This window comes from Acartia tonsa, chromosome 5 (assembly GCF_053477335.1).
Source record: "Acartia tonsa isolate MP-2025a chromosome 5, ASM5347733v1, whole genome shotgun sequence".
NCBI lineage: Eukaryota > Metazoa > Arthropoda > Copepoda > Calanoida > Acartiidae > Acartia > Acartia tonsa.
This window is the reverse complement of record NC_137264.1, coordinates 31,287,575-31,315,130: the sequence shown is the minus strand read 5'-3', so window position 1 is coordinate 31,315,130 and position 27,556 is coordinate 31,287,575. Positions and strand designations below refer to the sequence as shown.

Here is a 27,556-nt window from a genome sequence, read left to right as displayed (position 1 = left end):
AACTGTGGTATACTGATAAAACAATATTTTCAAAGAATGTAATTGAATTTCAGATGGGTGACCAATAATGATTTAAACATTTACAGTAGTTCATATCTAGTCACTCTTCAAGGCAGGACATACGTGTTGTTTTTCTTTATCATAAAGTGTAGTGTAACGCACCCGCTAGCTGACATTGTTAACTTATATAAGGGGGGGGGGGGAAGTTTTGACACATTTGCGTAAACAGTGAGTATAGGCTTTATCTTTGGACTGAGAGTATAGGTTATTAGGGATAAAATCATTCTTATATGATGAATTTCCCCCAGATTTAAGATTTTTTGGATAGGCCTCCAGGTTCCGGAGCTCCAGGCCTCCAGGTCCTCTCTGTACAGGTAAAAATTTAAAAAATAATGTTTTTTTTTTGAAGAGTTAGAAGTCAACCTATGAAACAAAATATGCATATTTTTTAATGTTATTCACATATTTGAAGAAAAAAATGCATATTTTGTTTCAAAGGTTGACTTCTAACTCTTGAAAAAAAAATTATTTTTTTAATTTTTACCTGTACAGAGAGGACCTGGAGGCCTGGAGCTCCGGAACCTGGAGGCCTATCCAAAAAATCTTAAATCTGGGGGAAATTCATCATATAAGAATGATTTTATCCCTAATAACCTATCCTCTCAGTCCAAAGATAAAGCCTATACTCACTGTTTACGCAAATGTGTCTAAACTTCCCCCCCCCCCCCCTTATCAAATATGTAAAGATTTTCTACATTTCTGCTCGGTCCTTACGACCCCGTCCGTTACGGATAGACTTTATCGTCAATTTAGGCAATTTAAGTTGTTCTGTCGAATGGTAATTCCTATGACAGTTAGATACAATTTATCAATCGTTAGCCGAAGATTTTAGGGGTCAATAAAATTATGATAATATATAAATGTCCTTTTTATAACCCCCCACCCTTCAATTTACCCCATTTGAACCCTGAAACCGGATATTTTGAACTTAACCTCAAAAGTAGATTGAATGATTTTTATGGGGGGGGGGGGGGGTAAGTGAGTTATCGAGGGGTTTAGATATGATAGACCAGGTGATATTAATAGGAGCTTTCTTGGTGTTCATTTTATACAACCAATATCATTCTCATTTTATTAAATTTTTCCTTTTTGACTGTATTAAATGCTGTTCTTATTTGTCAATATATATTGTTCAATTGCATGCTGTAATTGGCATACCTAATTTAGAAAATGTTTCTTGTTTATCCGAATTTTTTTAATAGTTAGCACCTAGAAAAGTTATAGACATACCAAACAGTTTGTGTGTGTTGTTATTAAGCCCTAATTTTTGCGGTTTTGTTATTTTTGGTTGGTTTCATTGGACACATCAAATGATATTTAATTTCGCGATAAAAAAGAGGGGGGCGGGGGTTTTAGTTTATTTGAATTATTTGAGGGGAAATAGTGTTACATATGATATTCCATTGTTTACATCTGTCATTTATAACATATTTATGGGGGCATTTAAATATTGAAATAAAGCTTGGGGTTTATTATGCAAGACTAAGTTGGTTATCAAAATGGCGGGGTTTGTTTAAAATTGAAGCTTTTTAGTGCTATGGTGTTTGGTGCTTATTGAGTAATAGAAAGAATCACTTAGTTGATATCAAACTTTTATAAGATAGCAAAACAGCTTGAAGACCTAAAAAAGCTTTTGAAAGAAACAACATGTTGATGATTTTCTAGTTCAAATTTTCAACGAATCTTCCTAACCCGTGCAATCATCATGCAAGATAGATTATCATCATATAATAGTCAGGTATGTTATCTATTTAATTAAGGTATAAAGAAACAATCTTACTTGTCTGTTCATCAAGCTTTTGCAAATCAATTAAACATTGAGTACCTATGAAAGCCAGTACCAATTTATTTTTCTAAAAAATATACCTTGTATATATCTCTTTCATTCATATGTACCTACTTTTATAGAGGGTGCGGATTATTTTATTTACGTGCCGTTTACAGTAACTTAACCCTGTAACATGTATATCCAAATGTTTTAGGATTCCTGCTTTCAAAAGCCAGCCATGAGGCGGGCCTTGGGCGAGCTTACAAACTCACCGACGCCGCGACGGGCGCTTGGTGAACTCACCAACTCGCCCACCCCGCGGCGGGCTCTGGGCGAGTTGACTAACTCGCCCCGCCTTCTCGACCAGCAAAGAAGCCCAAGATTCTTATCGCCAATCCATGCTGGTCACCATGCCACGCCTACTAAAGAACAGGTAGGAATATTTTTTAAATGTCATGGATGTCAAGGGTTTTGGTCTTCGATAAACGTTTGAAACTAAATGGCTTGTGGTTTTTTATTGGTATATTTACTTTTTTTATATTTTTAATAGTATCAGAATGCCCTCGCTGTTACTAAGTAAATATTAACTTTTGTGTAATAAAAAGCTTTGACTTTAATATAAATTAAATACATTTTTTTGTTTTCTGTGGCTAATAGGTAATCTCTGAATTTGCTGGTACGAATTAATAATGTCTTGGGGTTGTTAAACGCAATTTTTCTGTTCTCCCTTGCAATCTCCTAGAGGCTAGGAATGAAGCAAAGAGTTTCTTATAAAAAGCTTTAACAATATAGTTTTCTTTCTGAAAATATCATAATGGTCAAATCTAGAATAAAATGAAACATAAATATTTCATCTTAATGCCTAAGGAATTTAACGTTTATCTTAATTTTACCAGAAATGTTGACATTCATATCGTAAAATAAAATATTCTGTTAGCTTTTTGGAATCAAGTAATTAGCTTTAGACTCTCCCCCCCCCCCCCCCCCCCGAAAAAGTAGCTTTAAACCATCCTACAGGAACAAAAATTAGGGTTCTTATTAAATTAGATCTAAATCAACCTTTTCGTTGCTGAGATTGTTTACTTAAAATACAAGACTGACTACAATATTATATATTTATCAATATGTGATTAAATATCGCCCAACACTTTTACTGTGATTTTTTTATTTAGAAACCTTATACCATTCCCTTAAAAATTACCCTTTACATATTCGTTAACCAAAAATACTTTTATTTTTGGCAGTTCCAAGATAAATTTTGTACTTCTCGGGGGTAAACTACTGTTTATACATTAGAGTTAAGATTTTAGAGACCGGACAGATGAATGTATTGTAATGAAATACAATTTTGCCCGAAAGAGAAAATTTCGTATAGTATATTCTAAAGCTATTCATAATTGTTGAAATCTTACGTTTAATTAGTGGCTCCGCCTCTGGCCTGTATCCCTTGAAAAATAGTTTTATTTTCACCCCAGGACCTGTAGGTATATTCCTCATTAAAGCACAACCTAACCGGTATAACATCTAGAGCTTTCCTAAAATTAAACAGTTTTTAGAGAGTTTAAGGTTTCCAATTTTATAATCTTTTTTAAGTCTATTGTTTTACCAACATGGTATTAAATCTGACTGTTATGAATTTACTTGATTTATTTTATACATTAAATATTTCTACAAAAAATGCTTTTGGCTACTGAGACTGATATTTAGCATTTAAAATTTACTTTTAATGCCTATTAAAATCTTGGTGAGTCTTAAATTTCCAAATATAGCTAAAGTTATGCAGATTAAATTAAAGATTTTACGTTAGGCGGTTAAATACACAAGGATAGGAAAATGTAATATAGATTAACCATCCCCAAATTTAAGCTACAATGGAAAAACTAGTAAAAAAACTATCTCAATAAATCTTAAGATAAAACCAAAATTTTGTTTATTTTTATAGCTTATAAAGTTAACAACCAAACTTCTTTTATTTTTACTGACGGTTTTATAGCTTTGAATTTGGAAACGGCTACTTATTTTTATATTTTAGTGCTACTATAAAGTATTCTAAAATAGGTATGTAAAAAACCTAATTTAGATTTATTTTAAAGGTTATCATTAAAGAATACTGAAGTAATCCTATTATACAAAACATTTCATTATTGCATTAACAGTTTGAATAATGAAAGTACTTAGGTAGGACTAGGTAGTAAGTTTTTTTTTACATGTCAATAAATTTCAATGTTTTATAACAAAAAGTAGGTGGTTGTTTTTCAATCTGATCATTAGGATTATTTGAAATGTCTTCCTTTTTTATCAGGAGAAAAATTAATTTTGATTTTTGAAGAAAAAATTACATTTTTAGGACGAATTAACAGTCCTTTATCAGAATAATTATAACCTTTACTTTTAAATTTTTTCTTTGAATACCTATATTTGTTTCCACAACCCTACATTTATTTTAGGCGCCAGAAATTTTTCTTGACATTATTGCATCCCTCTCTCAATTCAATGTTACCTCCCATTTCATTCTTTACACTCTTCCCCTTCTTTATATTAATGGTTCAGGAGTTTTTACAATCAAGTCAAAATTTAATTTTGTTAATTTTAGCCTAAAAATTAAATAAAAAAATAGTATATAGACTAAGAGAAAGAAATCTAAAAGACAGTTATTAAAATGCAATTTTGTGGAGAGCAGAAAAAAATGCTACATTTTAAAAAATGTTTGTTGTTTTCAGTTGCGTTGCGTACCAAAAAATCAGTGGTCCCTCATCTGGCGCGCATTTTTTACTTGATTCCTCATCCACTCAAGGTCAAGAGTGGTGTCTATGGTTGGGTAGTTTACTCCCATAACATCACAACAAAATATTTGTATCAAGTTAATCATATGGTAATGAAAATAAAAAAGAAATAAACTTCATTTTTTTAAAAAAGTATTTTGACTTAAATCCTATTATAAACCAAAAACGATGACAATATTCGTAGATAGCGAGAAAAAAATCATGGACGGTCAAATTGAAATATAATAATATAGCAAATTTTCAGTGGTCATACAAAAATAAATATGATATAGAGAAATGATTTAAAATCATGTAACCTTATTAAAAATAAATATATGTCTCTATAGCATGACCGATGTCCTTTGGAAAACTTCAATTTTATCTTGAATAGCAGTTGGGAAAAACAAAAACATTACGTTGCGGACTGGCGGACGGACCGAAAAACAAAGTGAACTAAATTGTAGTTTCGCTACTAAAATTATTTATTATATTATATATATCTGAATTTTTTTTATTATAACTGAATTGTCACGGTGCTTTAACTTGTTGACTTTAGGAGCCTACTTAACTTTGAATAAATATAAAGTACACTTAACCTAACCAACGTGTTTCTGTTTTCATTGTCTACCTAATAAATAGCACGGAAATAACACAGATAACTCAATACAAAATATCCTATGTTATAAAGTAGTAAATTTTTTGTCTGATACTAAATATCTTTGAAAATACTGGTCCCAATCGGTTGTATTTTTCAGGAAAGCTTTAGGATTGTCTCAGGGTATTTAAGCTATTTTAAAGACTTTTAGTCCAGGGGCAAAGCAAATAATTCTATAATAAAAAGAAGTATTTTTTGTGTCAGTAGCTTAAGGTTTTGGTAATGTCTGAACCAATTGGGTTTTGCATTTTGGGAAAGTTTTACATAGTCATGGGTTGGCTTTAGGATTTCTTTCTACTCCTTCAATTGTAAATTGTCAAATTCTGCCTTTGTAGTTATTAGGTTTAGGGAAAGCATATTTATAATTACTTCTGCTTATGATTTTTTTTGTGAAATGTAGTTTATTTTGTCATTTTGCCGAACCATATTTTTACCTTTATCAAAGTTTTAAGAAGACTAATTTTTGTGTGGTTGAAGCCTGGGTTTTTAGACACAATATTTACAATATAGAGGGGTAATTAGTGCAGTCACGAACAGTTAGTATACATTACAGTAAAATTGGTAATTAGCTGTTCTTGATGCCTATTTATATTTTATTTTTGTTAATAGGGATAATATAAGATAGGTCTTTAACCTATCCTTGTAACTTTAAGCTAAAAAAGACTGAATTTACTAACCATACCTATACTTATGTATTTTTCAAATATATACTTGAATTAACTGGCTAAAATGTTTTTATTTTTTTAAGTTGTTATGAAGAAATCGCATCTAGATTATGATTTATATCTTGACCGTTTAGGCTCACACTATTTCTCTATATCAATGTGGTGGAAATGCCCAACAAATTGCCTTGCCCTTCAATTTTTGGCGGGTTTATTTTCAATCAAAGCTTTTATACATATAGGTAATCTCGTCTGTCTAATCTAAATGACGCATTGGTCACGTCTAAGACACAATATTTTAAGCGTAATTACTGTTTATTATTAGCCCTTCATTGTGTTTTTAGCTTCTCTGTTCTAGATATTTTTTATTTTCGTAGGTGTTTATTTTTTTATCATTAGTTTTGGCTTCGGATTCAGCTTCTTCTATTTCTTTTTTAATGAGGTACAGAACTACCTCCCATCCGAATAACCCAATACCTACCCATTCACAATATAAAACTTTCCTTAAAAATTGTTCAGATGTTAACGAGATCTTCTTGGACATATAGAAAGACAGACATCGTGTCACTTTATTATATTTACATATTAAAAATGTTAGAATTCGTAACTATTGTTCTTTTAACTATTTATATTTTCAGGCTGGATCCTTGACCAAGAAATCACCTGCAATAACCCCAACACATAACCTCAAACTTTTAACTGAATTAGCTGCTAAGGTACCTAGATATCTTTTTTTCTATCTAGATATCTATTAATAATATTTATTTATCTACCTAAGTATCTATTTACCTAATAATAAAAAAAGATTCAAATAGTTTACTAAATTAGCCGTCAAGTTTTTTAGATATCTATTAGATGTATAAGTAAATCCCCCCCCCCCCAAAAAAAAAAAATATCAAATCTTTTATTTTGAACCTATATAGTAGTAGTATTAAATATTACTTTATTTTTGTATCTATTTATTTTTAATACCTACATCTATTTATCCTTAAAATAACTAATTACACTTAGTTACTACCTTCTTTATTAAGTACTAGTGGCTGCGCCCCTAGCATCTAAGGGCTCTATAATTAAAGGGATATGGATGGGCAAAAATTAGCCTAAAACCACATTAGGACCTTTAAGAAGCTTCACTGTAAAGGAGAACCATATCTGTTTGTTAGTTAGCGATATCCTTCGCTACAGACAGAAAAAAGCTTATTACTTTATATAATATTATTGCAGCTTATTTTAATTAATATTTGTGTATTACAGGTGGCTAGTGGCAATACTTCTTCAGCTAGACAAACCTTACAATTTGAAGATATAGATACTAGGTAAGTTTAGGCTTATTTTAATATTCACTATTAAAATAATATTATCTCTTTAGCTTTTTGTTAAAAAGTTACGATACTTAGACATAATTGTCTTGGACGCAGGGGACATTGGACTGTTTATTACGCTAGTCCCCAAAGTTTTATGACAACGTTTTCTTAATATTTGGGTTAATAACTTTGGGGGCATTTATTGAATTTAATTGGTTGGTTCATGAAGTCAAGTTTCCAAACATTTAAACTACTAATTGTACCTACAGATGGGGATATTTTGTCACTCGTGTATCAACAATGAGTATGTACATCCATTTATTTGCCATTGTCTTATCTCTTTAGATCCCTGGATAACTATCCTTTGTTTAGATACAATACCGAGCCTGTTTGTTTGGGTGGATTAGCAAATAATTCCAATATCAACAATGAGTCTCCACATAAAGATCATAACTATCAGAATAAGATAATAGCTGCAGAATATGTACCTAAGGTATAGATATTTAGAAATATAGTTACAGAAATAGATAGATGGATAGACTTATAGACAGATCATTACATAAAAATTTTTAACATTAACACGACTTTTAGAATAAACTGAATTTTTGGGCCGGATTCATATTCTTACAAAAATCCGCCCCTCAAAAAAGTGCATTAATCCGTGGATTGCGGATTCTAGCAATATTTTAAAGGTCTTTTTTATAAAGAAGTAAATTCTAGCCCCTTCATCGTCCATTTTTTAACCCTTAATTAACCTAACCTAAAATAAGTATGAGAAGCTACTGTTTTTGCATTTGCCAACACTAATATATATTGTGATAAACAGATTGACAGATGGATAGATTGACATGTTAAATTAAAATGTATTAAAAATGTTAAAATTAAAATATTTCAGGATGAATTCTGTGCAGATGAAATCAAACTAGAGCCAACAGTAACTATTGAAGAGGCCAGAATTGAGACCGGCCTTCAACCCGCCAATAACATTCGCCGTGCTGGCACTTTCAAAACCCCAGACAGGCTGGACTATTTGCCACCTCTGGCGGATGAATCTGCATTGTTTGTCCCACCAATTGACCGCGGAAACCGCAAGGATAAGTCCTTAGGTCTGTTGGCCGAAAGAATGCTACAGGAATGGATGGATTTATAAATATTTTTAAACTCTTACTTCACACTTAGTGGACAGTTATTTCCGTCCCATGTCCCCTTTCTTCCTGCCATTATACCAGTTACTATTTTTAATCGAGGATTCGTTGATTTTTATGAGGGAGGAAAAGGACAATGGGGCCGTAAATTACAGTGGTATCCAAAGTTTTCTATCCCCAGTATTCGTTTTTTCATAAACTCCTTCAATTTAATTTTGACAGTTTTTTTTTTCAAACCATTGATTTAATTCCACATATAAGGTAATGGTATCATTTGGGATGTATGTAAAATCGTCTAATGTCTTTTCAATTTGGAACAGTGTATACAAATATTTAATTATCCATTTATGTGTGTAGAACTACCCGTACTCTATGGGTCCTGGTGATAGTGCTGAGGTCCAGCTTGATGATACTGCTAAGCTCCTGCACACAGAGAGAAGGAGGGTGTATGATATTGTCAACGTTTTTGAGGCTGTTCAGATGATGTCTAGGGTCTGCAAAAATGTTTACAAGTAAGAAAGCTAGATAGAGACATAGACTTTGATAGATAAAGAAATATTAGTTAGACCGACAGACAGATACTGATAAAAATATTTATAATCTATAATACAAAGTAGAACGATGTCTGTCCGTCTGTCTGTCCGTCTGTCCGTCTGTCTGTCTGTCTGTCCGTCTGAAGCTTAAGATCTCAGTAACCACTGAAACGATTGGGCTCTACTCTTCAGGGATTATACCTACTGGTCCTGTGATGGTTTTAAGCTATTTTCTTGGGGGGTGGGACACCCCCAACCCCCCCAAAAAATGAAAAATAACCCCCCCCCAAAAAAAAAAAATTTTTTTTTTACTTTTTCTTTTCAAATCTAAAATACGAAAAATTAGGTTGCTCAAACCTCTTGGGGCAAAGCCCCTAGAGGCTAGGGGCAAAGCCGCTAGTGTATATATATAGTTTTTAAAGATTTTAGATAATAAAAAATCTTGCCAATTTATATATATTCTAGAAGGCATGGTGGAAGTACCCTCCCCCAAATAATGATAAACCTGCCCTGTCCCTATGTGAAGCCTTACTGTATAGATTCATGGAAGAATCATATCGGTTTATTGCTAAAAGAGAATACCCTTCACTACACAAATACAGATAGATAGATATCCTGTTATTTTTAAAAATGGATTAAAGGATTTTTAATGGGTAAATCTTTTAATGTTCCTTTTAGATTATAATAATTATTTAAGGTGGCATGGACGAACTTACTTAATTCAATCTTTGGCCTGGTTGAGACAGCTGGGAATAAAACTAGGGATGCAGGAGCAATACAGGTATATAATATGATGTTGAGTCGACTTTATTATTAATTCTCATGTATGGGATAGTTACACAAGTTATAGACATCAAGAATAAGGTATAACCAACAAGCGAAATATATCTAAAATAATATTTGGGAGGCAAATGGAGAGGTCGTAAATTCTGCTTTGTTTTGCCCAACGACAGCTGAAAACACGGATAGGTTTTGTGTTTTTTTTTATAATTAATTTAGTTGTTGGTAGGTATAGGCTGTACAAACATGACATGTGAAAAAATGTTTTTTGCCTACCATAACTTGAATATGACCAGTGTCCTTGTTATAACTTGAAATTATTAAATGGATCTCATAGTTAAAAAGTAAAAGCTGTGAGATAGGTGGATTGAAATTATATCAATTTGCTGTTTTCCAATGCTTTACATAATATTTTTAGGTTGGCCCGTGACCAAGAGGTTCACGACATCGAGAACCTTTCTCCCCTGACCTCACCCCGGACCATGGCCTCTCCCGCCATGTCTCCTATGATGTCCCCGGGCATGAGCCCCTACGGCTCCCCGAACGACCCCAGCGGAACCTCTATGGGGATCAACACACAAAAGTTCTTGATGCTTTTCTTGGTGATACCTCAGCCCAGAAAGTTGACCCTGGATTTTGCAGCCAAAGTTATACATGGTAAGCTATTATTTAACAGCATACAAACTAAAAAGGATAATTAGGATAACATTACACCCCAACAAAGTTTCCCTGAATAAAAAATCTGAGTAAGACGATATATTGACTATACTAGCATTTTTATCAATATTGTTCAAAAGGAATTGCAAGCTTATTGCAAGCTTTAATTCCCGCCATAGAAAAAAACAAACAGTTTTTCACTTATATTATTGTCACTAATATGTCAAATTAACTTTAAACTATAGCAGTACCGACGGAATACCATTTCCCGCCGTAATTTCAACTCGCCGTATTTTTGGCGGCAGCGACTTTTACGCAGCCGTTATTCTTCACAGTTCCATAGTGTACTTAATTGTATATAATCGACTTGTATTTTGTTTACAGGATGTATGGATAGGAAACTGGAAGTTAAATCAATATTTTTAAAAATATTTATTTTAGGTCCTAACCCTAATGAGAAGGCCAAAGTTACTCGTGTGAGACGGTTGTATGACATTGCCAATATCTTGCAGGTACAAACATATTTATCTTGTATGCCTGTTGAAAAATGCATAGGTATTGTTTCTAACTTTTCCACCAAATCAAAAAAAATTAAGGACATCTAAAACAATAGTCGTCGAAAAGTTTTTTCTTATTTTTAAAAGCGAAGCTTTTCTATAATTATGGACTTTCCGTTTGTCCGTTACAGTTAGCTCTTTTCATTAATTTAAATAGGTTAGAATTGTCCTATCGATTTCAAACTTTGCATGCTGATTCCTATAACAGTATTGTACGACTTAGAAAGCGCAGCAACTTTATAATCGTTACCAGAAAGTCCGTACGCCCATTTAAAACAAACTGATTTTTTTACTTTTTTTGACAACAAATCTTTGAATGTTAAAATTATCCTATTCATTTGTTTTTTTGAATACTGATTCTTATTACAACAAAGTATAAGTTTTATAAGCGAAGCATCTCTATAATCAAGTCCTAAAAACGTCAGTATGTCCATAAACAGTAACATGTATTTAATCAGTTTTGCAACAAATTTACTTATAATTTTGTAAAAACAGCTTCGCTTTTATGGATGTTGTCATCCTTCTTTTGTTTCTGCACCCCTAGGACAGCAATCTTTGTTTTAAAAAGGCACGAGTTTTCATCTAAACTAATTTTGTTTTTCTCTTGGATATTCTAACTTGATTCATGTTTCTTTGTGTTTTATATGATTTATCGGTCATTTTTAAACTTTTTCATTAAATCTATTTCATCTCAGTATAAGGTATAAACAACGAGAGAAATAAATCTAAAATAAATATGTAAAGGATTCGTGATTTTTCGTATTAATTTCGTTGTTTGTATAAGGTGACTTCATCTCTATTTATTTAGGCACTTGGATTAATCCGCAAAGTTCAGATAGCTGAGGGCAAAACAAAGAAACCCGCCTTTGAATATGTTGGTCCCGATGTCGCGGACGTTCATCTCACGGATGAGGAGAAGAAGCGGATGCCCAGCGCCCGCCAGAAGAACTCGCTGCTGGCGGTCGGCAAGAACCTGGCCCAGTTGCCAGACAAGGATGAGTCTGGTTCGTCCATGGGAGCTGGGCTAGTTAGCTCTTCTGTCAGCTCGATGGCCGGATTTTCTGTTCATTCCTATGCTCTGTCTGACATTGCAGGTATTATAAATTATTTTCTTCATATGTCCAGAAAAAGTGGACTGGTAAAATAATATGCTGAAGGTCAAGAGAAATTAATAAATAAAACTACAATTAAAATTGTATATAAAGAATCTATTATTCCTCTAGCGTTAATTATAAACTTGTGTATATATAAACAATTTATAAACATTTATTAGTAACTTGTAAGAAGAATTTTAGTATCATGAGAAAAATATTTTGATATTTTAGGAAACTCTCAAAAACGTGCTCGAAGCTTATCCTCAGAGAACAATTACAACCCTGCGGGGAAGAAGTTAGTTAGAACGCACAGTGAACCCCGTTGTGATGTGGGGCTTAGCCCGTCTGGATCTAGCAGCTTGTTGGAGTTGGGCGCGGTAAGACAACTTTTTATACACCTTTTTACATTTTACCAAAATCAGTAGGTATGAAAAGATACTAGGTAGTGGTACATTCTGCACTTAAATCTATTTAAATTAAAATAATTTAATATTTATTATAAACTTTTCAGGAAAGTCTTCTATCTTTTATAGAAGTTAAAGGCTTTTTTTCTCTTTTTAGCAAAGCACTTACAGGCTAAAGTCGAAGCCGTTAGTATTGAGAATAGTTTCTGTTGTAGATTTTTTAGATTATTGAAAGGTTTGGTGATTTTTCCCCCTAATAACAAAAATACTTTATTTTATAGGCGCTACTTTTGTACACAAACTTCTATGTTATTTAATTTTATATTATTTAAACAAATGATGTTTAGGTTTGCCAGAGAGAAAGAGAAATATTAGTTGGTGATAGTTCAGGGGACAAGGGACAGGAAAACGCTGATCAATCCTTCCACATGAAGCCTCCTACCCCGGTAAGTTTTACAGAAATCTTCAGATACTGTTTCTCTCAAATGTTTGTCTCTCATTTTGAACATTGATCCATTTACTTATGACTTTTGACCTTTAACATATTTTTAAAAAAGATTAATCTCTTTTCTAATTTCTTGGATTCTCATTCTACATTTTTATTTCCAACTTGAAAACCCTCATTACTTTACAATATTGATAATTCCATATTAAACTTTCCTTAATTTTTTCCTTTGCCTAACAAACTAAATAAAATTTTTAAAAAAAGAAACTAAGTTATCTTTTATACATTCTTATTAATACTAATTTTATGTATATTTCTAGGATATACAATAAAAATATTATTTTAATGGCAACTGCAAGATATGATATATTTGATCAACTCTCTATTTGACTTCAGAGAAAACTAACTTCTTATTTTTATTAAATCAGGGTCGTGCTCCGTCTAGAAAGAAGGCATTACTGCAGCGCTACTACTCTGACTCTCAACTACAAATGAGCTCTAAACCCACACCTATTCCATCCAACAAACCGAGCACACCTTTATCCCAAGCAAGCAAGGCCAACACTCCCCATTATGTACATAACTTCATCAGCCCCAGCCCAGTGAGTTCCAATTGTTATGGCGGACAATCTTTGTTGCGCTCCCCGCGGTCTTATCACGCATCCTCAGCCCGCCCAGTACCTTTCCCCTCTCCGCTAGCATTGAAGTCCTCCCCAATGTCTTCATCGCCGCACAACAACCTGACTCCTGGTGGGTCAAACAATAGCGGGGTATTTAAGCCACAATCCCCACTGCGCCAACACACACACTTACGTTCACCGGTTACACCCAGAGACCTACGCAATGCAGCAATTTTGCCTCCACAATCGCCGCCGGTTACGCACAAATATCGCTCTTCTGGCAGCAATAGCGGAATTCCCTGCTCGCCTATGGGACCTGTTGGCCGCTCATTGCTGGCTTCTCCCGCCTCTCCCATTCGCTCCCCAATTGATCTCAGGATTCGGCCTTCAGCTGAATCTTTCCGCTATCACGGAAAATCGCCTTTGGCCAGCCGCTCTCTAAATCTTCCGCCGTCGCCAGTAACGTCCAACGATGATCCAACTTCACAATCGCCTAAACCGTTGCAGCTGTTATCAAACTATTCTCGCCAATCTTCAACCTCGTCAATGGCTAGCGGCGAGTCGGCGACATCAACTAGCCCGCTATTGCGCGCATATCTAGCCAACAATAAACAAATCTCAGCAACTACCACATCTAACAATAAAGTTAGTGCAAATATTTTCCGTCCGCTACTCCCAGTTGACAAATCATCAAATAATATAACAGTTATTGGCCTACTGTCCTCTGCAAATAAAGCGGCCAATGATTCCGCCAACCCCGCTATCACAACTCCACCTCAGACGCCGTCAAGCAAGGATAGAATAGTATGCAGCAGTGTGACTGCTCATAGTGACGAACTGGATGGAATCTACCGCCTTCCCCCCTGTTCCACAACCAATAATCAAATGCAAAGTAAACCCGAGTCCCTGATCAAACTGCCCAGTATAGAAACCCCAATGGATTTTAGCCGCATGTTGGCCAACTGTCACCAGCAGCCCGTGCCGCGGCCCGCAAACCATAGTTTGCCGCGGCCCCGCGCCGTCCTTGGCTCCTCCCTGGTTGCTCCCAGTTTTATGACGGCTGCTGCCGCGGCCGACTTGAGTCCCCTTGGGAGAAAATAAGTGAGGTGTGTGTCCTGAATTAGATAATATTTTATGCTTTGTATTTTAGGTGGATGCTTGCTCTCCTGTAGTAGTAATTTAAACCTTAACATCAGCAGACAAAGATTCAAAATTTTCATTTTTAAAGGGATAGTTTCACGAAGTGCATTTAAAAAAAAAATAGTGAACTGTAAGTTTTTTCTATTTTAAATAACGTAGTAGTGCATAATAAAACGTTATTGATTAAAATTAAAAGATTTGACCAGGGATTTTCCTTAAAAAATGAGTTTTTCATTTTTATTTTCAACTTCGTTGCATGTTATATATGGCAAAAACTTTATTGTCATAAATACAACTTTAGATAGCATTTACCAGTTAATAGAACTTCAAACTTTTTATACAACAAAATATACATAACAACAAAGAATGACAAATAAAATATTTAGCATAGTACTTAGAGTAGTGATCTTTTTATATGTCTTAGTAAAATATATTAGGCATTGGATAGATATGATTGTGATAAAGAATTTTAACATTGACCTGACCGAACTTTTTTTATTTGACAATATCTAAAAAAGTTATTGATTTGCAACATAAATTACATGAGAATGGTCTTAATATATATATATATATATATGTTGTATGGTTAGTTGGTATTTCCGCGTGAGATAATGTGTATATTGTAAGTAAACCGGACGGTTTTCTTTATTTTTTTAAAAAGAATCTATAGAAAACCTGTCCTATAATGAACCGGACGTTATTTTTTATGTTTTTTAAGTAACTTGTCCCAAGGGGAACCCCTGTTCAATTTTTTTATAACTCTTGTGAAATATGTGAAAAAAGATTCTCTAATATTGGTGTTTTGGCTATACATATTTGGAAAAAAATAGACCATTCTCATGTAATTTATGTGGCAAATCACTTTAACTTTTTTAGATATTGTCAAATAAAAAAAGTTTGGTCTGGTCAATGTTAAAAATTCTTTAACATATAATCATATCTATCCAATGCCTAATATATTCTACTAAGACATATAAAAGTTCACTACTCTAAGTACCTTAACTCTTTAAATACACTTCGTAGAACTATCCCTTTTATTCTATTTGTAGAAAATACATATTTGTAAAACTTTTACTTGAATCTGTGTCTGCTATTTGTTTTTCTTAGTAATGTACCTATAGTTTTGTTTTTTTAGGTAATTGATAGTTACGTAGTTTACTACCTTTATATTGTAAATATTATAATGTGGGATTTTTAAGAATTGGTTTTGTGATTTAGATGCATGTTCATTAGTTGTATTGGGACTTAATGTTTATTAACTTTTTTTAGTTTGATATGGTGCTTGTGGCTTTTTTTCAGGAATATATCTGTTGCCATTATTAAAGTAAAATTAGTTTGTTTGTAGTTTAGAATGATTAATTTAGGATTGTCCCAGTGTTAAAGCAATTTACAGAGAAAAGAAAAGAGAATTGAGTGTTACAAACAGCATTAAATTGTCCATAAGGCAGGAGATTTATACAGTCAAATTATTACATTATTACTTGGGCCGGCAACGAAAAGGTTTGATTCCAAAAGAGAAGAGGTTAAAATTAGCTGGTTTTTTTAAAGAAGGGGGAAGGGGGGGGGGGAAATTTTCAATTTACGATTTAAAAATAGGATAGAACCATTTATTCTAACATAGAAAAAGTATTTTTCTGTTAAAAATATCCTTAAATATGCAAACTTTAGATTAAAAATATGAACTCACAAATTATTTTGCCTCTTCTTAAGTTATGTTCTTAAAGGGAGGCAGGGGACATTGAACTGTTAATTAGACTTTCATCCAAACTTATTTTTCCACGTTATCTTATTCGTTGGCTCAAATAGTATTAGTTGGTTGCAAACTAGTAGTATTGACACCAATAATTTTGATCTACAAAAGAGGTAAAATGATTGTTCATGATTGGGGATGTATGTTATTTTATCGTCTGTTGCTAAAAATCTGTGCGAGGCAAAACTTATTGGTAAGTTTTTGTGGTTGATTTAACAACCGACCCCTTTTTTAGCAACGTATACAAATGTGACATTTTTAATTTGACTGTATTACCAACTGAACTCTAGGAGGAAGTTAGTTGGATCTGCAGGTTGTAGTTCCACTGGTGCCAGCTCAAGTGACATAGGTCGGGACAAATTAAGTTTTCTCTTTTTTAATTATTGCATATGTGCGATATAATAATCTGATTCAAATTATTATACACATATTTTTGTCTTAAGTGGCTTTATAAATTAGTTTGATTGATTAATGTTGCTTCATTTTGATCAATATTTTTCTCCATCTCATGGTATTTTTACACTAACAACATATCACATTAATTTTGTTTAGATATTATTTTTGACTGGGGGGAAAATTAGAAATATATCTCGCTTCCTTTTCTTTTGTAATATTATTCGTTGGACTTTACAGGGAAAACTTTATTTGAAATTCAAAAGGGCACATGATAACTGAGGATAGTAATATGTCCAGCTACAAATCAGATGATTCTTGGAACAAGGCCAGTAATATGTCCAGCTACAAAACAGATGATTCTTGGAACAAGGCCAGTAATATGTCCAGCTACAAAACAGATGATTCTTGGAACAGGGCCAGTAACCTGTCCAGCTCGAGTTCAGATGACGAGTTAGATTTGGATTATAAACCTTATCAGTACCAGGAATCATTTTTTAAAAGATATTAGCTTTTATCGGTTACGCTCCTAAAAGCCTCTAGGGGCACTTAAGTTAGCAGAGGGAGAAGCCGACTCCCCCACCACCATCCCTAAAAATTGTCAATAAACTTACCTGGATCCATAAGAAGCTTCACTGTAATGGAGAGCCATATCGGTTCAGCGGTTAGCGAGATCCGTCGCTACAGACAAAAAAAAGCCTACTACTTTATATATCAGGATAGTTAGGGAGACGGCCAGATAGATAGACGACCAGACAGTAAACAGATACTTTATATTAGTCAGAGATTAAGACATTTAAATAGTCGGATATATTTTGATTGATGGGTCAACTTAATGATGGATTAGTAAAATAAATAGGTATTAATCAGGTTGTGTGGAATTAATTGACATATGCAGACAGAAAGATCTATTTTTTAAAAAATTCTTACAGAAAATGCAAAATTTGAGAATAGTTATTTAACGCATCGTATAAATAGCTTTCAGCGGATTTAAAAATAAACTGGTATCTAGATAATAGATAGATAAATAAGCAGTTTATAGGTCAAAATTTTGATATTAAAAAATGTGTTTTGAAGCGGGGACGTGGAAGAGGACGGCCACCCATTAGAGGAAGGGCAAGAATGCCACCCAGAGGCTTCAGAACCCAAAAAGGATTTTAGAACTACAGATTTGACATTTTCAACATTTTCTGCACATAATTTTTGTTTTTTCGTAGCTTATTGTATCTAGATTTTTTTCCTTTTCATTAATTCATAGAATCTATGAAGACCACAGTCATTTGAAAAGCATGTGGCGGTGATTTGATTTCCCCAATGTAAAGCAAACAGAAAATCTAACAAAAAAATTATTTCTTGTGCATTTTTCATTTATTTTGTTCCTGAACTTTTAAAGACGCTTTCTAAAACAACAGCATTTTTTTTTAAATGATAAGTCAAATCTGTATTATTTTTAGGATTGTAAAAAAAACAATGCATGATTCTCATTGTATTTTCATTTTCTTTGGTTGCATGATTTAGATTTGGATTTTAAAGGTATTGGTAAAGTTTCAGGTTTATAAATGGATGTATATTTACTTGGATTTGACAAATTTTCATGTTAGCGGGCTAAAATAATGATCTCCCCCATCCCCCTCCTTTGTCACATTCTCTTTCCTTCTGGATAAATGGCCCGACTAATAAATGCGGAGGGAAATTGCAACCTAATTTGACGACAATTTTTCTCCTGTTATATCATCCACTGATATTCTACATCCATTGGTTTAAAGCAGCTAACCTATAATTCGAATTGTTCAGCAGTCAACTATGTTTAGTAGGAATAATTTTTTCTCTCTTCTTTTCAAGAAAAGTGGCTGTTTTTTATTTAGATTTAAGCCATCCGTACATAAATTACTTGGTCTGCTTGTCTATCAGTCATGCTACATATTAAAACATATAATGTGAAATCTTTCGTAATTTTCAATTTTCATCAAATTTTTTTTATTCCTGACTGCATAGGCGTCCAAGGGGGGGGGTAATGGGCCATTTGGCACCCCCAAAATTTTGTGAACAATACCCCCCCAAAAAAAAAATTACCCCTACCTTGGGGGTGCCGTAGGCACCCCCAACGATTTTGGGGGGGGGTATTTACCCCCCCCAAACCATTTTGGGGGGGGTAATTACCCCCCCCAAAATAAATGTTCTTTAAAAAAAAATTTTGGGGGGGGTATTTACCCCCCCCATATTGAATGTTCTTAAAAAAAAATTTTACTGTCCAACCAGTTAAAACAGTTCTTAACCATGATAACAAAAAATTTAATAGTTTGATCATGTTTTATTTGCTTGGGCCTTTATAAGGGCTAAAACCATATCTATGATGTAATTGTAAAGCACTGAAGATTCCATAAAATAGATACCTAACTAAATTAAATATTTCATTAAATAATGAAAAAGAATTTCTATAGGCGATTTCTTTTGGGAGGATGTCAGGGTGTCTCAAAACTAGTTATAAAACTTACCAGGACCTATAAGACGCTTCACTTTAGAGTAAAATCATATTGGTTCATTGGTTAGTGAGTTAATTATTGTATTTTTATATTCTAAAGAATGAGATACTACTATATATTTGAATAGTAGTGGCGCCCTTAGCATCTAAGAACTCGTGTTTTCTAAAGGGTAAAAAGGGAGGAGAAAAATAGCCTAAAACCACTCAAAGGATTGACCTATAATAGTGTGGAACCATCATGGGATCTATGTGAAGCTTTCCTAAAAAGGAGAACTCAGTATTAAAAGTAATGAAATCTGAAGCTATAGTCAAATAAACCTTACTTACTACTTTATGTTATAAGATAGTACTTATTAACTTAATAGATTAGGTAGGTGCTTTTTTTACATAATTAAATTACCCCCCCCAAAAATTTTACCCCCGGGGTAAATTAGTTTGGGGGGGGGTAATTACAGATTTGGGGGGAGTATTTACCCCCCCCCCCTCCCCCCCAACAGACTTTAGGGGGGGTAATTACCCCCCCCAATCAAATTTTACCCCCGGGGTAAAAATTTTGGGGGGGGTAAAAAAAAATTTCGGCGCGCTTCGCGCGCCATTTTACCCCCCCAAACACGAATTACCCCCCCCCTAAAATTTTTTACCCCCCCCCAAAAAAAAAGCTTGGACGCCCCTGCCTGACTGCTTGGCATCTGCTCGTTGAATTACTTTATACGTTTGTGCTTCGTTTCTTATGGATGTTGTCATCCTTGTTTTGTTTTTATGTAGCTCTGATTTAGTTATTAAAATTATATTAGATTACCTTTAAAGTGTTAGATTATTTAGATTAGTTATTGTACAATTGTGTTTTTTGTCTGCTATTTTTAACCAGAGTATGCCCGTACTGTTAGCTGTTACCATACCAATAACTGAGTTAATTAGAAATATTATTCCGAAATTTTATTAGATTTTGGGGGGACTGTCCTAGTAAATAATAAGATTACCCCCCCCCCCCAAAAAAAAAAAAAAAAACCAAAAAAAACCCTGCATTTAATTTATTAAATTACTCTTAATTACTCTTATGTGATTATCAATCGTTGCTAATTTAATTTATAGTTACATCCCCATTTTTTATGAGGCGGAGGGGGGATTCTAAACCCCTTTAAATAAATTTTGTATGTTTTTTTTGTGAATTTGTATGTAAAAAATAATTTTTATTATTTTTTTTCAGGAAATTTGAGTGCCCTCTAGTTCCAGATATATAAAAAAATTAGAAACAAAACAAACAAAATTCTGAAAAATAATGTATTTATATTAATTATAATTGATGTGCTAATTGAAAAAAAACTAAGACTAGTTATGATAAGTGTGCAATTAGAAACATTTTTGGTTGGTTAAAAAGTGGAATAAAGTGCCCTTTTTAACCTAACCAAACTTTTAAAATATTGCAATGAAACTTTCCAATCTTGGGCTGTTAACTAAATTCTCCATATTTTTTTGGCATTTTTTATGATAATTAAAAAATTCTTGTGACTTGTGTTTTTTGATATTGTTTATGTATTATAGCATTTGTATAAATTAAACGTTTTTGTGGTGTTTGTTAAATAATTAGGCAGGGTTTTTGATTATTTTTGTACATTTTATGTATATATATTGAAGGATTTTTACCTAATTTTTTCACCCTGTGATTTTTATAATTTATTTCTGATTCATTCTTTGTAATTATTTCTAGGCATTCTTATTTAATATTTGATTATGTAAAAAGTAACTTTGACCTTATGTTTGTTTGATCTCAAATTGAGTTTATTATTATTATTAATTATGGTTTGTTTAGAAAAATCGGTAATTATTATTTTCTCAATACACTTAAATATTAAATTTTTTGACTAAGCCAAACATTTTTTATATCTACCATAATTAAATATAATTACTGATTTTTTCAAGCTTGGAGTTTTATGTACCTATATTATCTAATTTTTTAGCTTACTACGTAACATTTTTTTATTAAAGAGCTAATTAACTATTAATTATCATGTTTTAAATTATATGTATAGAATTATTTTATGGTTATTATTATTATTATTAATGTAAACCTTTCTTTTTTATGGATTTCATATCTAAATTTGTAAATAAATTAATGAAAATATTTTTTGTTTTTAGATAAGTCGCTACTTGACAAAGTTAGGCTGTCTGCTTTTCCCAAAAAATAATTGCTGTTAAATGTTGCAAATGTGTACATTTTCTAACCTCCCCCTTTTTAATAACTTCGCGACAAAAATTTTGCTGTAAGTGATGAGCTTATATCTTTAATACAAAGTAGATTTATGTCTGTCCCTTAAGATCTTGAAAAACCACTGAACCGAATGGATTCTACTCTTTAGGGTATATATCTAATAGTCCTGTGATGGTTTTAGGCTCTTTTCTTGGAGGGTGGAACACTCCTAACCCCCCCCCCCCCCAAAAAAAAAAAAAAAAACCAAGAAAAACCTTTTTTTTTATTCAGTTCAAAATTAGTGGTTGCAGCTCCAATCTTTTTTTTTAATTACCTCTTGGGGCAAAGCCCCGAGAGGCTTCGGGCGAAACCGCTAGTTCTTTTTAAAAGGTAACAAGATCTTTTTCTACTGAAGGATAAAGCTGAACCGAAGTGGTTTTTTAACAATGTAGCTTCTCATAGATCCTGGTAAGGTTATTGACTATTTTAGGGAAGGGTACCACCATCGTCTCTAGAAGAAATTATTTAAGGTGCCATAAGGCTAATTGTGAAGGTTTAAGTTACAAGTATCCTTACCCTAAAATAGGTTAAAACCATTCCTCGACCCGTTAAAAGCTTCACTATAAATGATAAGCTTTTATCGAGATTTTAAGCTACACCCAAATATCCTGTTACTTATCAATCTATAAAAACAAGGATGACAACATCCTTAAAAGCAAAAATCTGTAACGGTAAGGCAAACTAACATTAACACTTGTAATGTCAGATCAATCGGATAATAATATCGCATACAAATTTGTTGTTAAAAAAAGTCAAAAATCGACATGTTAAAAATATACGTACGGACATTCTGATAATGATTATAGAGTTGCTACGCTTTCTAAATTGTACCTAACTACTACAGGAATCAAAATGCAAAGTTTGAAATCTAAATTAACGAAAAGAGATATTTGTTCCGGACAGACCGACCCTAATTATAGAAAAGCTTCGCTTTGAATAAATTTAAAATTATAAATTTTATCCTCAATTAAAAGATTTTCTAGAATTACGATGAAGGAATGAGATCAATAAATGTGTTTAGATAACATTTTAAGTTTTACACTAAACAAACAATAAGAACAAGGATGATTACTTCCAGGAAAGCGTAGCTCAACAAGCAAATATGATGATCAGACAAACGAACATTGACAAGACGCATTTTTTATTACATAATGTTTAGGTAGAAGTATGAATAAAAATCATGTATAAATCTATCCAAAAAATTATTCAAGGAATTGATCTTCTAAAGACAAAAATACATTTTGGACTTGGTTATAGCAGTGATTATAGAAGTTAATTACTATTAATTAATATGCCATAAATTAAGATTTAGCAGTATACTTAATCAACCAATTAGAATTAGCTTGTCAAGCACTATATGACAGGTAAAACTTTAATTTCTGAATTTGCCACAAAATTAAACCAATCAAAATGTCAAAAATTAAGTAAATAAAAAACTTTGAAAAATTAAGCTTTTCTATAATAAGAGTCTTTAACGGATAGCTTTGTTCATTAATTCATGTTAGAATTTTGGACCCGAATTTTCTTATAATCGATCAAATCCTAAAAATGAAAGGATGTTCTTTACGGTATCCTGTATTTAGGCAACCTGACCTGCTTATTAAGTTCTGACACTCTACAAGGGTTATTCTGATTTTATAGCTTCGCTTTTATGAATGTTGTCATCCTTATTTTATTTAAAAGCAACTTGTTTTACTATTTATTCTTTGGCAGAGATAAAATTTTAGATCCAGATTAGGAGTTTAAACTAAACTGCTAAAAATTTTGTTAAATCAAAACCAAGATCCTACCTGCAAAAAAACTCGGGTTTTATTGGTTTTACCCGGTTATTTTGGGGTTAATTAGAAAACTAACATTTTTGGCGTTAAAATAAAAATGAGAAGAAAATATGTTTAAGTGTATTAAGCAGCCAAATGTCCCCTCCCTCCCCCTCCTTGCTTCTTTCCCCCCAAGTTTTATAGATAGATTACCCAATTCATTTGAATAAAATCAGGGATCCAGGGATATGCGATGGAAATATAATATAATACACCTTATTTAGAAAAATCTTAGTATTATGCCTTAATGAAGCATCATTAAATTTGATATGAAAGGAAAGAGTTATCTACCTTCCAGTCCCAACGGTCTATCCCCACCTGTTTATTTTTTCTCTGGAAAAATTTCCTCCCATTTGAATAATATTCCCCCTTCCATTTGAATAATGCCCCCTTATTTTTCTACGCCCACATAAGTATAACTATGGGCTAAAATTTAAGATGATTGGACAAATTTCTGAAATATCATTTAACTTATCTAACTTTGATTGGCAGATAAAAAAAACTTCCATAAAGTGAAATTTTACTTAAAATGGACATACTTACATTTTAAGACATAATAATATACATATTACAAGGAAACAAAAATAATTGAATGATAATAATTTTGCACATGAAGGAACCCACTGTGCGCCCTTGGCAGTGCCTATGTATAGCACTTTAAACACTATGGGAAATATTCAGAATTTTAAAAGCTAAAAAATTCTTTTTAAGAATCATACAAAATAAAAAAAGAGAGTACAATTGAAGTGTCTTAAAAATAAAATGTAACATATAATATTAAATAAATAGCAACATTTTTATATAAAAAGATTATTGTTTTGAAAAGCCGGAAAAGGGAGAGATTTTAGGCAATGTCGTATTATTTTAGACCATTTTACAAATATTTCAAAGGGTTAGTTGATTGATTTAAAATTTTTTTTTAACATTTTTGTATTTTTATTATATAAATACAGTAAATTACTCCTCATTAATAAGATAATGCAATATTTTGCTTTGTTTTAAAAAGAAACATTTACTTTAAATGGAAAAAAAACTTTTTTCACACTAAATGTTCAACGAAAGATAAAGCCATTAAAAATAATATTTTAGAACAAAAACCAAGCTAATATATCAGAAATCCCATATTTTCGGGAAGATTTACACAGGTTCCTTGATGGTTTTAGGCTATTTTCTTACACCTCTCTCAATCTTCAAATACAATCCGTCCGTCCGTAAGTTCGCCTGTCAGTAACAGAAAACACTTGTTGTTAATTTAGGCATGCTATATTTGTCCTATTGATGAAAATACTTTACCAGAATGTCCCAATGTCCATTTAAAACATGCAGATTTTTATTTTTTTTGTCAATAATTTTTATGTGATATAATATTATCTTATTCATCTGTTTTTTTTGTAATTATGATTTTTGGACAACTAAGGTCAATGTTATTAGCAAATCATCTCTATAATCAAATCCTAAAAATTTGTAAGTATTCCAATATCCTGCATTTAAGCAGTTTTTAACAAACATACTTCCATTTTTTATATTTTATATAAATTTATATTCTGCATATTCAGTTTTGACACTCTATAAATGGTCATGTTAATTTGTTCCCCCGTTTCAGAGCTACGCTTGTAAGGCTGTTGTCGTTCAATCTATGTCTTTAGGAAAAATTTAAAATATGAAATTAGATAATACGCCTCTGATATTTTAGGCGAACTTGTTTGTTCAACAACTATTGTTATATGTGTTTGTGTGTGTGTGTGTATGTGTGTTTCTATGTATGTTATGTTTATAAAATACATTCAATAATTCACAGTAAAAAATAGCTATTTTCCTTTAAAAACTTCTAATTGGCTTTTTGTTTAATTAGCCCGAAACCAGTTAAATTTTACTTGTACCCAAAGTTTTCTTATTTATTGGTTTAAAAACTTTGGGTACGTCTTAATTTGTTAGTTAGCAGTGTCCAAATATTTCCACCAATATTTTTTTTAACTACTAAAGGGGTAATTTAATTTATTATAATTGTGTAAAAAAATAATCATGGTCCATTGTTTGGATCATGTTACTGATAGGTTAAGCGCTTAACCTATTGGTAACATGTAAGAGGGAGATTAAAAAAAGGGGAAATGACCTTTATATCATTTCTTAAGAAATTCAAAACCAAATTAATAATCCAGGAAATCTTGTAATTTTCTAGGTAAAAAATATCATAACCTCCACCAACTTTATTTCAGCAGATGTAACTAATTTGAATTCCACCAATTTCATAAACAACCCCACCCCTCCTTCTATACCAACCATGCATCCTAAAAACTCCTCTCATTCTTTTTTTCTCCTCCAGAGAAATTTCCACCCATTTCTTAAATAAAACCTTTGATTAAAAAATCTATCTCCCCCCCCCCCCCTGGAAAATATAACTGAGGCCACCCCCCCCCCCATTCTATTTCAGTTTAACCTATTAGTAACATGTAAGAGTTTGCTTAACCAATTAGTAACATGTGGTAAGCACTTAACCTAATAGTAACATGATCCCATTGTTTTATCTTTGCCTCAACCAATCTCAAGACAAAACATTTTAATGAATATTGAAGGTTTATTGAAACACTACTTGTGAACATAAGAATTGTTTAAGAATAATTTATTCGCTATATGAACAATATTTTACTAAATTCAGGGAACACTGTGTAAATGAGTTGTAGCACTGTGCGTGCAGGCGTGAATTTCTGTGTGTGTGTATGTGTGTGTATATGTGTATATGTGTGCGTTTGAGTGTGATATTTTGCGTTTCGCTGCTTTTATAGTGGCTAAGCTACTAAGGCTTACACCAAACAAGCACTGTAGCAGCGCTGCGCACACATTTCATTGAGAAACTTTGAAACCAGATGTGTGTTTGTGTTTAGTTTGCAGTGTTTCGGGTTATGATTATTTCATGATTCCTCCTTACATAGCTCTCCTCTAGCTCTGCTGTGTTGTTATAATTATAATTGATCATTTGAAACTTGTTATTTGGAAATACGTTTAGTTAAAGTTAGATGAATAATGCTTGTTTAAAACGAATTAGTGACTTTGTTTTATAGGGATATCTTTGTTGTTGAATTAAGATTTGTTTTAAAGTTTTAAATCCCAAATACTAATAAAATAAGAGAAAATATGTTTAAAGATAAAAAAAAAAATATGTCATTCATTAATTTGAATAGCTTTGTTTTATATTCATAGATTTGTATTTTAAGAATAAAAAAGTTTTATGTTTGTCTATATGATATCTCTTAAACAAGAAAACTAGAGCTGTGCTTTTCTAGGAATCCTCATGAACATAATTTTGGCCTTTTTAAAAGCGAAGCTTTTCTATAATTAGGGTCGGTCCGTCCGTCCGTACGTCCGTACGTCCGTCCGTCCGTCACGGATAGCTTTTTTCGTTAATTTAGACATGTTAGAATTGTCCTATCGATTTCAAATTTTTCATGGTGATTCCTTTAGTAGTTAGGTACGATTTAGAAAGCGTAGCAACTCTATAATCATTACCAAAATGTCCGTACGTCCATTTTAAACATGTTGATTTTTTTACTTTTTTAAATAGCTTTTTTCGTTAATTTAGGCATGTTAGAATTGTCCTATCGATTTCAAATTTTGCATGGTGATTCCTGTAATAGTTAGGTACGAGTTAGAAAGCGTAGCAGCTCTATAATCATTACCAGAATGTCCGTACGTCCATTTTAAACATGTTGATTTTTTTTACATTTTAACAACAAATTTGTATGTGACCTAATTATCCGATTGGTCTGATTTTTGGTATACTGATTCCTGGGACAACAAAGTACACTATTATAAGCGAAGCAACTCTATAATCCTGTCCTAAAAATGTAAGTATGTCCATAATCATTATCCTGTATCAAGCAGTTTTTCAACAAATTTACTTACAATTTTGCTTTGACTCTTATAAATTCGCATTCTGATTATTCAGTTCTGACATTATACAAGTGTTTATGTCCGTTTGTCCTACCGTTTCAGAGCTTCGCTTTTATGGATGTTGTCATCCTTGTTTTATGAGAAATTAGTAGATAAAAACACAAAACAAATTAACATTAAATTTTTTGGGAATAGTCCCTTTCGTGGCAACGCCCCTGAAGGGGCGATTCGTTGTATTTTTAAAATAGCTTTTTATAGTTTATTTTATTTTAGGTTAGGTTCTATTGGGTTAGGTGATTGTCCCACAGGGTTTTGAAATAGGAGAAAAGCTACTGTGAAAAATACGAAGAATCGCCCCTTAAGGTGCGTTGCCACAAAAGGGACTATACCCA

At 32.5% G+C, this 27,556-nt stretch overlaps 1 protein-coding gene across 1 annotated transcript; it reads left to right on the top strand.

Annotated features, from left to right (window-relative positions):
• Nucleotides 1-33: 33 nt before the first annotated feature.
• On the top strand, nucleotides 34-21,333 carry LOC145319272 (uncharacterized). The gene is made up of 16 exons (XM_080161299.1): nucleotides 34-112; nucleotides 1,726-1,798; nucleotides 2,043-2,261; nucleotides 6,546-6,623; nucleotides 7,162-7,223; nucleotides 7,584-7,704; nucleotides 8,107-8,343; nucleotides 8,714-8,868; nucleotides 9,587-9,670; nucleotides 10,088-10,326; nucleotides 10,768-10,838; nucleotides 11,692-11,977; nucleotides 12,209-12,354; nucleotides 12,729-12,827; nucleotides 13,255-14,552; nucleotides 20,419-21,333. Exons 2-15 carry the CDS (start codon nucleotides 1,766-1,768, stop codon nucleotides 14,545-14,547), a joined length of 3,123 nt encoding a protein of 1,040 aa, XP_080017425.1. The 5' UTR covers nucleotides 34-112; nucleotides 1,726-1,765; the 3' UTR covers nucleotides 14,548-14,552; nucleotides 20,419-21,333.
• The last annotated feature ends 6,223 nt before the right edge of the window (nucleotides 21,334-27,556 follow it).

Bases quoted from the DNA above. Each gene is read 5' to 3' on its own strand.
- LOC145319272 (XM_080161299.1), top strand. From the start codon at position 1,766: ATGCAAGATAGATTATCATCATATAATAGTCAG. The intron at 6,624-7,161 runs GTACCTAGATAT...TGTGTATTACAG, and splicing joins TAACTGAATTAGCTGCTAAG to GTGGCTAGTGGCAATACTTC. The intron at 12,355-12,728 runs GTAAGACAACTT...AATGATGTTTAG, and splicing joins GCTTGTTGGAGTTGGGCGCG to GTTTGCCAGAGAGAAAGAGA.